This window comes from Schistocerca cancellata, chromosome 1, assembly GCF_023864275.1.
Source record: "Schistocerca cancellata isolate TAMUIC-IGC-003103 chromosome 1, iqSchCanc2.1, whole genome shotgun sequence".
In the NCBI taxonomy this organism is placed as follows: Eukaryota; Metazoa; Arthropoda; class Insecta; order Orthoptera; family Acrididae; genus Schistocerca; species Schistocerca cancellata.
The window spans coordinates 369,773,840-369,789,829 of NC_064626.1; the positions used below are offsets into that span (position 1 = coordinate 369,773,840).

General features: G+C 41.0%; 1 protein-coding gene and 1 non-coding gene across 2 annotated transcripts in view; both read left to right on the forward strand.

Annotated features, from left to right (window-relative positions):
- LOC126174884 (uncharacterized) overlaps window positions 1-15,990 on the forward strand; it is a 134,023-nt gene that overhangs the window by 100,623 nt on the left and 17,410 nt on the right. The window contains exons 5-6 of the mRNA XM_049921304.1: window positions 8,476-8,612; window positions 13,143-13,181. Of these exons, the coding sequence (XP_049777261.1) occupies window positions 8,476-8,612; window positions 13,143-13,181 (176 nt within the window). The remainder of the gene's footprint in view (window positions 1-8,475; window positions 8,613-13,142; window positions 13,182-15,990) is intronic.
- Trnaa-agc (transfer RNA alanine (anticodon AGC)) lies at window positions 10,517-10,589 on the forward strand. Its single transcript has one exon. It is a non-coding gene; the product is annotated as a tRNA-Ala (tRNA).

Consider the following 15,990-nt stretch of genomic DNA (forward strand, 5'->3'; position numbering starts at 1 on the left):
ACAGTTCTAAATTTACATCTACATGCATCTGGTGTACAGCAATGTGACGAAGTTGAGTGACTGTAGGAGGATACAAGATGACTTAGGCCAAGTTACTACACTACTGGTCATTAAAATTGCTACACCAAGAAGAAATGCAGATGATAAACGGGTATTCGTTGGACAAATATATTATACTAGAACTGACATGTGATTACATTTTCACGCAATTTGGGTGCATAGATCCTGAGAAATCAGTACCCAGAACAACCACCTCTGGCCGTAACAATGGCGTTGATACACCTGGGCATTGAGTCAAACAGAGCTTGGATGGCGTGTACAGGTACAGCTGCCCATGCAGCTTTAACACGATACCACAGTTCATCAAGAGTAGTGACTGGCGTATTGTGATGAGCCAGTTGAAAGGCCCGTACAGGACCTGCAACATGCGGTCGTGCATTATTCTGCTGAAATGTAGGGTTTCGCAGGGATCGAATGAAGGGTAGAGCCACGGGTCGTAACACATCTGAAATGTAACTTCCACTGTTCAAAGTGTCGTCAATGCGAACAAGAGGTGACCGAGACGTGTAACCAATGGCACCCCATACCATCACGCCGGGTGATACGCCAGTATGGCGATGACGAATACACGCTTCCAATGTGTGTTCACCGCCATGTCGCCAAATACGGATGCGACCATCATGATGCTGTAAACAGAACCTGAATTCATCCGAAAAAATGACGTTTTGCCATTCGTGCACCTAGGCTCGTCGTTGAGTATACCATCGCAGGCGCTCCTGTCTGTAATGCAGCGCCAGGGGTAACCGCAGCCACGGTCTCCGAGCTGATAGTCCATGCTGCTGCAAACGTCGTCGAACTGTTCGTGCAGATGGTTGTTGTCTTGCAAACGTCCCCATCTGTTGACTCAGGGATTGAAATGTGGCTGCACGATCCGTTACAGCCATGCGGATAAGATGCCTGTCATCTCGACTTCTAGTGAAACGAGGCCGTTGGGATCCAGCACGGCGTTCCTTATTACCCTCTTGAACCCACCGATTCTATATTCTGCTAACAGTCATTGGATCTCGACCAACACGAGCAGCAATGTCGCGATACAATAAACCGCAATCGCTATATGCTACAATCCGAACTTTATCAAAGTCGGAAACGTGATGGTACGCATTTCTCCTCCTTACACGATGCATCACAACAACGTTTCACAAGGGAACGCCGGTCAGCTGCTGTTTGTGTATGAGAAATCGGTTGGAAACTTTCATCATGTTAGCACGTTGTAGGTGTCGCCACCGGCGCCAACCTTGTGTGAATGCTCTGAAAAGCTAATCATTTGCATATCACAGCATCTTTTTCCTGTCGATTAAATTTCGCGTCTGTAGCACGTCATCTTCGTGGTGTAGCAATTTTAATGGCCAGTAGTGTAGGTGGTGTGATGACTGACAGATAGTTCTAAATGTACAAAAATGTACTTTAATGCGGATGAAAAGGAAAAGAAAACCCATAATGTTCCTGCTTGACACAGTCATGTCGTAACGTTGCAAAGCGACATGAAATGGTACGAGCAAGTGAGTATTGTGGTAGGAAAGGCGAATGGTCGACTTTCGTTTATTGGGAGAATTATAGGAATGTGTGGATCACCTGTGAAGGAGACCGCATATAGGACGCTGGTATGACCTATTCTTGAGGACTGCTCGAGTGTTTGGGATCCGTACCAGGTTGGATCAATGGAAGGCGTCGAAGCCCTTCGAGAGGTGGGCTGCTAGATTTGTTACTGCTAGGTATGGACAACAAGCAAGTGTTACGGATATGCTTCAGGAACTCAAATGTGAATCGCTGGAGGGAAGGGGACTTTCTTTTTGAAGAACACTATTAACAAAATTTAGAGAACCTGCATTTGAAGCTGACTGCAGAATGAGTCTACTGTCTTCAACATAAGTTGCACGTAAGGACCGCGAAGATAAGATACGTGAAATTAGGGCTCATACAAAGGCGTACAGACAGTCGTTTCTCCCTCGCTGTATTTCCGAGTGGAACAAGAGAGGAACGGGATACCATCCACCACGGGCTATATGGCGCATTGTTTATGTAGATGTGGATGTAGATCTGTTTCCTCAAAATGCGGCGAAATGTTGCCGGAATCGCGTCTCGTACGTATATCACTTCAGCCATTTCATCATACGACGGTAGCGATGGCAGATACGCAGCCGTCTGTTTGGAAAGCAATTTGACCAAGATGGCCTCCTACCGCTTCTATTCTTCCAACTGCTGTTGCAACGATTTAACCTTGTCAACAAAGACCAAGAAAAGCCTATTAGAGGAAAAAATCGTGTAGTTGCAAATTTTAGCACAGTGCTGGAAGCAAGCGTCGTAAACAGCATATAAAAACTCCTAACTTTGTGAGTGTTGGTTGGGTAGGTGGGTGGGTGGGTGGGTGAGAGAGTTTAAAGGCCACTTTTTTATGTTTTTATCTAGCGAAAATATTTCCCAGTAAAAAGTTAAACTACATTAAATTTCCTGCAAAAAAAGGTCCTATTCATTTTTTCTCTCGCACTATAGGTTCTGCATTGAAGGGTGTGGAAAAATCACAGATTATTAAAAATACTGTTTTAACGGTATAAAATCTTTATGTTCAGTCGGTTAAATACAAACATTAAAAGTGTGTACGATGGCAAGTGCAGTAGAGCCGTATTAAAGGATAAATTGTGTTCCAGGGTGAAACAGGGTGAAGGGAGGGGGGGTGGGGGGGGCGGTAGGGGGTACAAGTATTAGGAAAGGTAGGTCACTGGATTGTGTTCATTCCCTCCTTCAAAGGACTACAAACAAAGATCAAGTAGGTAATTCCCCTCTCCATCTACCCCACTACGTCACAAGAAGCAACTACCACCCTAGGAATCATTGGTGATGCAGTGTGAGACAGGCATGGGGGATGTTTATTTTCCACAAAATGTGTTAACTCTATGTGGGATGCAAATATAAGCTGCTAATAACACTAATACATGAAACGCATATGAACAGAATGTAGGTAAATCCCTGCATATTGTTCTACACTGCTGGAGGGAAGCTGATTCTCAATCATCCTGTACAGTAGCTTTAGTGTTCTTCCAGGAAAGGCACCCCCCCCCCCCCCCCCGCCCCTCAACAAGTGCTACTCAGATTCACTTTACAAAGATACTGTATCTCCACAGCATTTTCTGCCCAGCTCTCTTATGTGAATAGACAGAATAACTTCACTGGGCTTATGTTTATAGAGTGGTGTTATTTTGAGTTTATTAAAGTGAGGACTTATTTGTGGTTGTTAAGTGAGCCATTAGTAAAAAATCTTAACAGCAGGAGCTATCAACTGTCTACCACATAGAACAGTCTGTTGCAAGTGTAACATGCTGTCAATACGTATTCAACTATGTCAGTTTCATTGTCTCCAATGTCACTGTCTGGAATACTTTTTTCTCCTTGAGAAGTAACAAATGCATCATCCCAGTCTCAGCTCTTGCAACATCTGAAGAGGCCCAGACGCTTAAATTGCATCCTTCTGTATCAGATGTACGTCACCTAGCTGTTATGAAACTTGAGATACTTCAATATAATTCAAGCAATGCCTTACATCAGATTACTGTTCTAGACTTGAGCATGATTAGCCCCATTCCATAAACAGTTTATATTTAAAAGAGAGGCTATCTCAGCCACCAATTAATATGAAATCTGCAGGGATTTTATCTGGTCTTCGTACTGTACTTTGTTCAGTTTCAGTGAGTTTACATATTTCTCAACAACACTGACACTAATATCTATATCACTCTTCTTTTTGCAGTGGTGTGACAGTTATCTTTGGGGCATTACTCCTGGATCTCCATTTGTACAGGAACCTTCGAAAACCAAGTTTAGCCCTTCTCCTTTTGATTTGCTACTGTTAATTTCAGCCTCTGTCTCGTCCTTGGGTTCTGGGCACTAACTTGGGAACCATTAACAATCATTAAATATGACCAGAATTTGTTTGGTTTTTGAGAGACAGTTTGATAATATTCTGCTAAGGTGGTTGCTGAAGGTTTCACATATTGCCTTCTTGACAGCCTAACACATTTCATTAAATATCTCTCTATCTCTACCCATTTATTTTACACCTGTTATGCAGTAGTCTCTGTTTCTATGGAAGTTTCTTTACAGTGACTGTATACAATGGAGGGTCCCTTCCATTATGAATTGTTCTGGTATGCACATGACTATCAAGTACATGGTCAACTATCCTTGTAAAATTGAGCCACATGTCTTTTTCATGCTCCTGTCCAGAATTAACTGTTTCAAGTTCCTTATTGAGGTACAACACTACTGCCTACCTATCTAAACTTCAGAAAATATAAATCATTCTACTTGTTTTAGTTGTCATTTGTATATTAGTAATCATTATTACCACAACTGTCTCATGGTTACTGATATCAGTTTCTGTGTCAACATCCACAAAGAGGTCAGGTCTGTTTGTTGCTATTAGATCCAATATATTTCCATCATGAGTGAGTTTCCCAAAAGTCTGTTCTAAGTGGTTCTCAGAGAACGCATTTAATTATATTTCGTTCCCCACTTGCAAAATTGTAATTTTCCAAATTGATTGTTTGACGACAAAAGTCTCCTCCAGTGATAATTGTCAGATTGAGGAACTTATGCAGTAGTGAAATTAGGTTTTCATTACAGTTTTCAGTTACCTCTGAAGGTGAGTCTTGTTATTGGTAGAAGGGTACAGTTAAAAGTTTATGCCAATTCTTTATATACAGAGTTTTGCCAAGACAATCTCTTATGAAGTTTCAGTTTCTGTGGTGGATTTTAGTTTCTTGTCTACTGTGACAAACACCATCTCCATTTACCATTAGGCTATCCTTTCAATACATGCTCAAATTTTCCCAATATATCTCACTGCTATCAGTTTCATCTGACATCCATCACCAATTCTCAAAATAACATCCTTTCCTCTTTTCCATTTAAATACCACAGTAATATACCTTCTGTCTGTTCACATATTACACCTGTTCCTCTCTGTTTTTGTGTTAATGCACCTCCACGGAAACAACATAAAAATTAGCTAGGAGTTGTAGATGTATAAGACATATCCATGAAATTTTCACTGAAGTTATCTTGTAGACTTGGAGGACATACATCACTTTTATTGTGATGTCAGTCATATTATGTGCACTGTCAGAATTGTGTGCATCTCCTACCCCAGTCCTAAACATCACTGTGATGCTGTTGGGTGGATTTGCATCACCACTTTAGTATCCATACAAGATGTGACAGTGTGTTGTGAATTGCCACTGTTGGCACAAATGTATACTATACAAGTCAACAGTAGCTTGACAACAAGTTGCGAGCTGACCCCTGGAAGAGGGGATGAAACTCCAAGTGTGAGTCAATCTACAGGGGAGCAGCGAGTCCAAATACTGGGTACAGGTGAAGCCTGGAGATGAACACATACTTGGACTATGCAAACAGCTGTCACAAGCTTGCAGAAGACAGAGCATGACATGAGATGAGAGACTGGTCCATGATAGTTGAAATCAGTGTAAAAACTGCCAATCTATGCCTATTGCCACCAGCAGGTAAACATCTCAGTCAGTGGCTCTGCCCAGGCCACACTTCACTCATGCCCTCCAAGACTGTGCCCCGTACTATTACACTGCGATAACCAAGTTGGTTCCTTTGCATCCATCTTGATATCCATTGGCAGGGATACTAAAATCACGATTGTTCAATGCTTTTGGCATCTTGTAAAGTGTATGTTAGAAGTCAGCTTGCTATAAATGTGGAAGGGTGTGCAACTTCTGGCTATGACTTCGTTTTCTCATTAGTGTGTGCATGCAAGTACCAAATCACAAAACACAAACTTGACCAATGCAAACAGATGTCACAAGCTTGCAGAAGACAGAGCATGGCATGACTGGTCCATGATAGTTGAAATCAGTGTAAACACTGCCAATCCATGCCTATTGCCACCAGCAGGTAAATATCTCAGTCAGTGGCTCTGCCCTGGCCACACTTCACTCATGTCCTCCAAGACAGTGCCCCGTACTATTACGCTGCGATAACCATGCTGGCTCCTTTCCAGCCATCTTGATATCCATTGGCAGTGATACTAAACTCATGATTTTTCAATGCTTTTGGCATCTTACAAAGTGTATGGTAGAAGTCAGCATTGCTATAAATGTGGAAGGGTGTGCTACTTCTGGCTATGACTTTGTTTTTTCATTAGTGTGTGCATGCGAGTACCAAATCACAGCTTCTACTGATACTGACAGGAAATCTTACCACTGGTGTCAATACAGAAGCATTCTGCAAATACTGTCATTAAAGACAAACACACACTTCTAACACTCATATATATTGAAGCAGATGAATGTAATTACTGCACTCACTACCGTATTTACTCGAATCTAAGCCGCACTCGAATCTAAGCCGCACCTGAAAAATGAGACTCGAAATAAAGAAAAAAAAAATTCCCGAATCTAAGCCGCACCTGAAATTTGAGACTCGAAATTCAAGGGGAGAGAAAAGTTTTAGGCCGCATCTCCAAATCGAAACAAAGTTGGTCCATTGTAATATGATTGACAATTTAGGCCGAATGAATGACGATACAGCTACAGTAGTTTGGTTCGAGTTGTAAGCTTAGCAGTTAAGCTTCACCACGTAGTCATTGCTATGCGTCAGGCGCTCCGTCCGTATTTATACGGATACGCTTCCTTTTTCACGTGCTTCGTCTGTTTTGAATCGATTGCTTATTTTGCTTTGATCTGATAAATGCCGTTTTCTTTGTTATAGGTGTTTGCGTCACTCTTAAGCTAAAAATGCATTACTGCACTGTGTCATGCATTGTTTGTCGCATTCTGATAGTGCTTTTGTGCGCGCTACCGCCGCGTACAATTAAAAAAAGAGAGAGAGAGAGAGAGAGAGAGAGAGAGAGAGAGGAATTGTCTCATTAGCGAAACAATAGCAAGAGACTGCTATTTGTTGTTACTTACACTGCTGCTTTCTTTAATAATGATCAACAAGAATCAAATAATAGACTGCGTATGATAGAACATGTTGTGAACGAGAGTTTGTGAAAATTTTTCTCCGTTTGAAAATCTTTGCGGCCGGTTCTTTATTACATCAAATTCTGCACAGAAATTACAGTCATCTTAGATTTAAAAATCTAGTCACTTGCCGTGCTTCATTTCTGACTGTATCACTATTAGACATAAGAATAATACGAATATTAACATGACATGATATGTATATTCTTCCACGTTTGCTGTTGTCTCACTCTATAGTTTCGTAGTTTATTAGGCAGACAGGATTTAAATGAGATAGCAGCAAACACGAAAGAATACATGGCAAAATGTTTATATTCATATTATTCTTATGGTGAAGAGAATACTGTATGTGATTCAAATTTCATCAGGTTCCTATTAGCAACCATCTCTTCTCACAGATAGGAAAAAAGTCAGAACGTAGAGTTGGCCATATTGACAAACATCCCAAACAGTCTTGCCAGTCAGATTTTCGTAGTACACTGAAATTGTGCTACATTCGAAGATGAACAATACGGAATTTGTATTTACTTCGTTGGATAATGTATGAAAATGCAGTGGTCGAAACTCGCGGCGGAGAAAAAAAATCTCGTCTTCCACTTTTTTTTAAAAAAAATTATTTACTGACGCAGAGGTTTTGGCGCCAGTATTTATCTTTGTGCCGACAAAGTATGCTTGCGTAGCGCTACATGTATTCGCCGGCAGAAGTTAGTTGTGGCGGCACGTACGAACATTTTTCATAACTTTCGCTAGCTTTGCACTCGATTCTAAGCCGCAGGCGGTTTTTTGGATTACGAAAACCGGAAAAAAAGTGCGGCTTAGATTTGAGTAAATACGGTAGTTCCCAATGAACTAGCAGGTGGTATAGCAGGAGTGAAAAATACAATATAAAACTCAATGATACTATGTTTATATGAAAGAAATAATTATGGTATGCTTAAGTTGATTCTTAGGAAATGTACATATAATTTTGTTTTCAAAAACTTTACAATTTTTTAAAAGAGTGCCTTATTTCGTAAAAGTTTTTAAACCTACTAGAAATACATATTGAGTTATTCTTGTTCATCAAGACGGTAAGAGAAGCGACACTTGGAGATTAAACCACTAATAAAACATACAAATTGGGGAAAATTGTCTAAAACAGTGGTCCAGTTCATTTGCTAGGACATATCTTAAAGATTATGAACTACTCAGGCTGCAGTTTCCCAGCAACAAAAGATAAACTAGAACTGTGTTATTAACAAAAGATAAATGAATTATAAAATCAGTCTTCTGAGATAAGACAATTATAGTCCTTTTACTAGAAAATAGATAGTAGTCAAGCCACAATGGAGTATTTGTTAAGATAAATCTTCTTAGTTTTGAAATTGGACTTGAGTAATTCTTTTTATTTTTGAATACTATACAACACTGAAACTTGCTTTCATTACAGCTCCACCAACTAAAGATATATTTGTGATTCAAAAGGAGGCACCCAATGCAGCAACAATCAGGTTGGAAACAGTACCTGATACAGCCTCCTCAGAAGAGACAACACATTCACCAGGACATAAGCACCATGCTCACATGGTAAGTGTGGGTCGCAAAATTATTTGTTATAAAAGTTTATACTACGCAACACTGAATAAGACTTTGTAATTACTTTTGAGATTGTTTATGTTCTATATTTTCTGAAAGTCTCACACACATACTTGCAGGGGTTGGACAAAGACATGGAAACACCACAAAAAATGCTAGCTTTAACACAGGTTGTACTGTTGTATTTCACCACAAACAGTACCTTGCAAGTATCAGTCATGGGCAAAACAGTATCCTTTGTAGATCTTATAATTAAATTTTCCCCAAGACATTTAAGTCTCATCTTTATCTATGATAATGATGGAAGCTGAAGAAATGAACTAAAATTTGTGCTGCAGCCAGGATTAAAACCCAGGTCTCCTTTCTTACTAGGCAGAAATGCTGACCATTGCACCACTGAAGCACTGTGGCAAACATTGTTGCATGGACTACCCAAGTCCAGTGCCCTCCCCAACACAAATTTCAACTCGTATCTTCAGCTTATTTTCCCCCTTAACTGTCACTATTGCCAGGGCTCTCCAGCACTGAAATAGCAAGATCTATAAGATCACATGAGGTGCAGGACTTCCCCACTATGTCCAATGCTGGGGTGCTATTCCAAAGCTAGAGAGCCCCGGCCATTGTGACAATTTAGGGGGAAAATAAGCTGAAGATAAGAGTTAAAGTTTGTGTTGGAGAGGGCACTTGACTCTTGGGTACTCCATGCAACAATGTTGGCCATAGTGCTACGGTGGGGCAATGGTCAGCATTTCTGCCTAATAAATAACAAGACCTGGGTTTGAGTCCCAGCTGCAGCACAAATTTCAATTCATTTCTTCAGTTTCCATCATTATCATAGTGTCCTTTGTAGTTGTGAGTGCATCATTTCAGAGCTAAGTGACTTCAAATGTTGACAAAATGTTGGTGCTCATATGGTGGGTGCTTCCCTATCCAAGGTAGATGAAGTGCTTGGTGTTTCAAGCGGCACCATATTGAAGATTCATACCGCATACTGGACTTGGAAGAGCAGTTGAACGGAATGGGCAGTGTCTTGAAAGGAGGATATAAGATGAACATCAACAAAAGTAAAACGAGGATAATGGAATGTAGTCAAATTGAGTCGGGTGATGCTGAGGGAATTAGATTAGGAAATGAGAAACTTAAAGTAGTAAAGGAGTTTTGCTATTTAGGGAGTAAAATAACCGATGATGGTCGAAGTAGAGAGGATATAAAATGTAGACTGGCAATGGCAAGGAAAGCGTTTCTCAAGAAGAGGAATTTGTTAACATCGAGTATAGATTTAAGTGTCAGGAAGTCGTTTCTGAAAGTATTTGTATGGAGTGTAGCCATGTATGGAAGTGAAACATGGACGATAACTAGTTTGGACAAGAAGAGAATAGAAGCTTTCGAAATGTGGTGCTACAGAAGAATGCTGAAGATAAGGTGGGTAGATCACGTAACTAATGAGGAGGTATTGAATAGGATTGGGGAGAAGAGAAGTTTGTGGCACAACTTGACTAGAAGAAGGGATCGGTTGGTAGGACATGTTTTGAGGCATCAAGGGATCACAAATTTAGCATTGTAGGGCAGTGTGGAGGGTAAAAATCGTAGAGGGAGACCAAGAGATGAATACACTAAGCAGATTCAGAAGGATGTAGGTTGCAGTAGATACTGGGAGATGAAGAAGCTTGCACAGGATAGAGTAGCATGGAGAGCTGCATCAAACCAGTCTCAGGACTGAAGACCACAACAACAACAACAACAACAACACTGCGGAATAGGATACACATTGTTCACTAAGGCAACGCAGACATAGTGTGTGTTGTGTGATCATGACAGACCTTCACTGACGAAGATTCTGACAAAAAAATATGAGGATGACAGCTGTAACAATCATTTTACAGCCACAATGGCGTGTTGTGGTGGTGTAATGGTTAGCATTTCTGCCTAGCAAGCAAGAAGACCTGGGTTTGAGTCCCAGCCGCAGCACAAATTTTAATTCATTTCTTCTACTTTGATCATTATCATAGACAATAAAGAGACTTAAATATCTCAGGGAAACATTTAATTATAAGATCAATAAAACGAGGTCATTTGGTCAGCTGAGTCTTGTTTCATACTGATTCCAACCTCTGGCGAAGTTTACTTGCTCATTCAGTGATGATTTGGACAGCCCTATCATATTACTCCATTGGTCCCATTGTTACCTTGCGAGGTCGCATTAAAGCTACCAATTATGTGAACACTTTGGGTGATCCGGTCCATCCCATGGCACAATGGTTGTTACCCCAATGGTGATGCTGTGTTCCAAGGTTCCAAGGCAACAAGGCCCCTGTTCACACAGCTCATATCATACAGCACTGGTTTTGTGAGCATGAGGATAAATTGGTACATCTCACCTGGTAACTACAGTTATCAGACAGCAATATCATTGAGTCTTTGTGGTCTGCTTTGGAGAGAAGGTGCATGACCACAATCCATCTCCAGCATTGTTACCTGACTTGCCACTCTTTTACAGCAAGAATTGTATAAGATCCCCTTGAAAGCCCTACAGAACCTGTATCCATCCAATCAGAGATGACAGGAAACTGTTTTGAATGCCAATGGTTTTCTTACACCATATTAGGCATGGTAATGTGTTCTGTTTTGGTGTTTCCGCATTTTTATGTACCCTCTGTGTTTATGTAAATAGATTTCATTTTGTAATTTTACTATCAGTGTATTTTTATAGAATATCAGGGTTGCCACAAGTTCTGTAAATCAGGGAATTTCAAATGTGTTAGGGAAATTAGGGAAATATCAGGGACATTTGACAAAAAACACTGGAAAAATATTGTTTTTGTCTCAGTAGATGAAATGGTTTATTTATACTGGGATGTCATGCATCGTCACTGGCTGGGCACAGCTGGATATGTGCGCTGCTTCCTTACTCCCTCTTTCCTACTGCTTCACTCCTTCCTACCACTCTCCTCAGTTTGCAGTCAGCCACCACTATTTGCTGCTAGCCTAGCACCTGCTGACGAGAGGCAGGGCGGCATGAGGTGTTGTTAGTTTGGATCTGATTCTGAGAGATTGTTGACACAGCAGCCGGAGATGGTGATCGTACATCAATGAGTTGTGTCTGACTGATTGTGCAAATGTGTGTGTGCTCTCATTTTCTGACAAAGGCTATAGCCGAAAATTTAATTCTGAGAGTGTGATTGTCTTCTTTATGTGCCTGTCTGCAGCTCATTGATCATCTATACAGTGAGTTGATATCTATCCTCATTAGTATTGATTCTCAAAGTATTTGAGCAGATTATCTGTTGCATGGATTAATCACCATGGTCTCATTTCATCAAAATGGTGTCTGTGACAAGTGAATAGCTGTCCACATGAGTGGATTTCCATGACAGGCCACAACCGCAGGCCATTTCTGCGGGTATCTCTAACAGATAGGGCCTGCTGATCTAGAGCCCATTGTTTCCACTAATGTGCAGGCCCTGCCAATGGAATCTAGTCTCACCAACCTGTCCGCAGGCTGGCTCTGTTTGTGTGTGGCACAATGCAATAGATTTTCGCGGTCTATCCGTGGTACCAGGATTGTGGTGCTCCTCGGAAGGCCAGAAGCCATGGGGGATGGATTTCAGTTATTGCAACTGTCTCACCAAAGTGCATTGTACAGTGCAGCTTCTTATAGATATTTTATTTATTTAACACGTTTTGGCACTTCAAAAGTAGTTTATATATTAGGAGGTATGGACAATAAGAAGAAGAAAATTGTGGCAGTCACTGGTGGTTTGTATGCTGTGTACTCATATATTTCTTGAAAGAAACATCACACAATACCTGTAAAATAATAGACATAACATAGCGGGTAATAACCAACAATAACGAACATAGTAGAACCGACATTTTATTGGTGGTCACCTATACTGCTGGTTTACACAACTCTTCCCTGCCTTATACCCTTCTTTCAAGAGGCCTACTTTCTTATGAGGTTATTTCTGAAAATAGTGAAGGTATTTTAAATACATCTTGTGACTGCAAGGAAAACTGTATTTTTGTCTCCAAATGTGTTTCATTTTATTGACATAAAATAAGGACAGTGTTTTTAATGAAACATGTAAACCATTTGACTTGCTTTCTCCATCTAAAAAAAATTCATTACAAAAGATGTTAATGTTAGCCCTTAAGATTTTTGTGCAAACAAGGGAGAAATACAGAAGTCCTTATATATTTTTGAGATCTCAAAATTTGTCAGGAAAAAAATGCTAAAATTTGTCTGGAAATCAGGGAAATATCTGGGAACTTCACTTGGGGAAACTTGTGACAACCCTGAATATTCATTGCAACTATGCCACAATTGTTTTACATGCATGTCTTTGTTTACACAATTTCACATTATTAGTCATCCCATATAATAGTACTGGCAGAAGTCAATTACCATTATTTCATAAGGCTCACTGCTCTCACACAGCTTCTGAATATTTAAAAAATTGAATTATTTTATGTGACTGTCTATAAAATGAAAATAATAACCATTTTCTTCATTTATTTCAGTCTTTCTACTACCACTGTGTTCTGAAAAAGCTGAATTGGGTAAGAAAATGTACTAAATTCTTTATATTAAATAAACTGATTGGGAAAATTTTCGACCGTTTTTCAGCAGGCTGACTGATATATAAAAAGTTAGGTTCCAGAAATATAGTCAATATTATTACAAAAACATGCAATTTAACTTATGTTCCCCACATTTATTACATGTTCCTGTGGCATTATTATACCAAAAAGCAAAGTGTGAGACTGTTTAAAAAACTCCTTCATCAGTCTGGGGCCATACTAAAAATAATTAGTAAGAATACACAAAAGCATTTCTTACAATTTTAGTAAAACCACATTATCCTTCAAGAGATGTTTTATCTTGTTGCACTTATATAGTATTCATGAAATAAAATATACACTCCTGGAAATTGAAATAAGAACACCGTGAATTCATTGTCCCAGGAAGGGGAAACTTTATTGACACATTCCTGGGGTCAGATACATCACATGATCACACTGACAGAACCACAGGCACATAGACACAGGCAACAGAGCATGCACAATGTCGGCACTAGTACAGTGTATATCCACCTTTCGCAGCAATGCAGGCTGCTATTCTCCCATGGAGACAATCGTAGAGATGCTGGATGTAGTCCTGTGGAACGGCTTGCCATGCCATTTCCACCTGGCGTCTCAGTTGGACCAGCGTTCGTGCTGGACGTGCAGACCGCGTGAGACGACGCTTCATCCAGTCCCAAACATGCTCAATGGGGGACAGATCCGGAGATCTTGCTGGCCAGGGTAGTTGACTTACACCTTCTAGAGCACGTTGGGTGGCACGGGATACATGCGGATGTGCATTGTCCTGTTGGAACAGCAAGTTCCCTTGCCGGTCTAGGAATGGTAGAACGATGGGTTCGATGACGGTTTGGATGTACCGTGCACTATTCAGTGTCCCCTCGACGATCACCAGTGGTGTACGGCCAGTGTAGGAGATCGCTCCCCACACCATGATGCCGGGTGTTGGCCCTGTGTGCCTCGGTCGTATGCAGTCCTCATTGTGGCGCTCACCTGCACGGCGCCAAACACGCATACGACCATCATTGGCACCAAGGCAGAAGCGACTCTCATCGCTGAAGATGACACGTCTCCATTCGTCCCTCCATTCACGCCTGTCGCGACACCACTGGAGGCGGGCTGCACGATGTTGGGGCGTGAGCGGAAGACGGACTAACGGTGTGCGGGACCGTAGCCCAGCTTCATGGAGACGGTTGCGAATGGTCCTCGCCGATACCCCAGGAGCAACAGTGTCCCTAATTTGCTGGCAAGTGGCGGTGCGGTCCCCTACGGCACTGCGTAGGTTCCTACGGTCTTGGCGTGCATCCGTGCGTCGCTGCGGTCCGGTCCCAGGTCGACGGGCACGAGCACCTTCCGCCGACCACTGACGACAACATCGATGTACTGTGGAGACCTCACGCCCCACGTGTTGAGCAATTCGGCGGTACGTCCACCCGGCCTCCCGCATGCCCACTATACGCCCTCGCTCAAAGTCCGTCAACTGCACATACGGTTCACGTCCACGCTGTCGCGGCATGCTACCAGTGTTAAAGACTGCGATGGAGCTCCGTATGCCACGGCAAACTGGCTGACACTGACGGCGGCGGTGCACAAATGCTGCGCAGCTAGCGCCATTCGACTGCCAACACCGCGGTTCCTGGTGTGTCCACTGTGCCGTGCGTGTGATCATTGCTTGTACAGCCCTCTCGCAGTGTCCGGAGCACGTTTGGTGGGACTGACACACCGGTGTCAATGTGTTCTTTTTTCCATTTCCAGGAGTGTATTATTTTTGATAATGTACAGTTTAAATTGTTGTGTTTGGAAGATTCATTGAAACTGAAACAATTAGTAGAGTTACTGGTAATGAAACAATATGACAGCTACAATTTACAGCAGCACACTGGAAATTCTTAAATTACTTTTCTTTCATTCTGTAACTGAGGAATAACAGCCCTGTGCCAAATACCTTGACAATCGTTGTCAATGGAGTGATGCCTTTTTCTGCCATATAATTATTTGCTCAGTACAGTAACTTAATACATCATGAGGCAATGTCACTACAAATTTTCACCTTGTCTTATTATAACACATGTATACTGAAACAGTTTTATTTTAGCAAACTCACATTTGTCGTATATGATGCAAGTCAGTTTTATTATAAATAGCTATGACCTTACAGGATTTTAAAAGCATGTGATGAGTGTATCCGGGCTAGAGACATACATAATCAGACAGTTATACAGTATTTATATTGTTTCCAAGCTACTTTATTTGCTTCTTTTCCTCTGCATATTATTTTGTATCTATTGGTGGGATTTAGAAAATAATTCTATAATATATTTATGAAATGTTTGTTATTTTTTGTTCATAGTATCTTCATTGTTCTCTTATTTGCTAACTGTTCATTACATACAAATATAAATACTTTGTTTCTAGATTTAACTTCAAGATTATGATATTATTTGCTTACTTTATACACTCACATTTGCACACAAACTGGCATGTTAGCTATGAATTGCATCATCGGAATTTCCTAAACATCCAAGTCTAGGCTAACTATGTGAAGACATATTATTGCATTATATTCGTCATTTATGACACTGTTGAACACTGTGTGTGCATACAAACAGGCCAAAGTAGACATTAGTGTTATAGTATGAGCCACTGGTACAAAAATGAATAACCCTCCTATCTAGAAGTTATTTCTCTACATGTGTAGGCCCACAGTGCAAAAATGAAAACTCATTTTTAGTTTTCTACGTATAGACCTATATTCAGTCACTGTACAGCACCACCCTTGTTATTTATT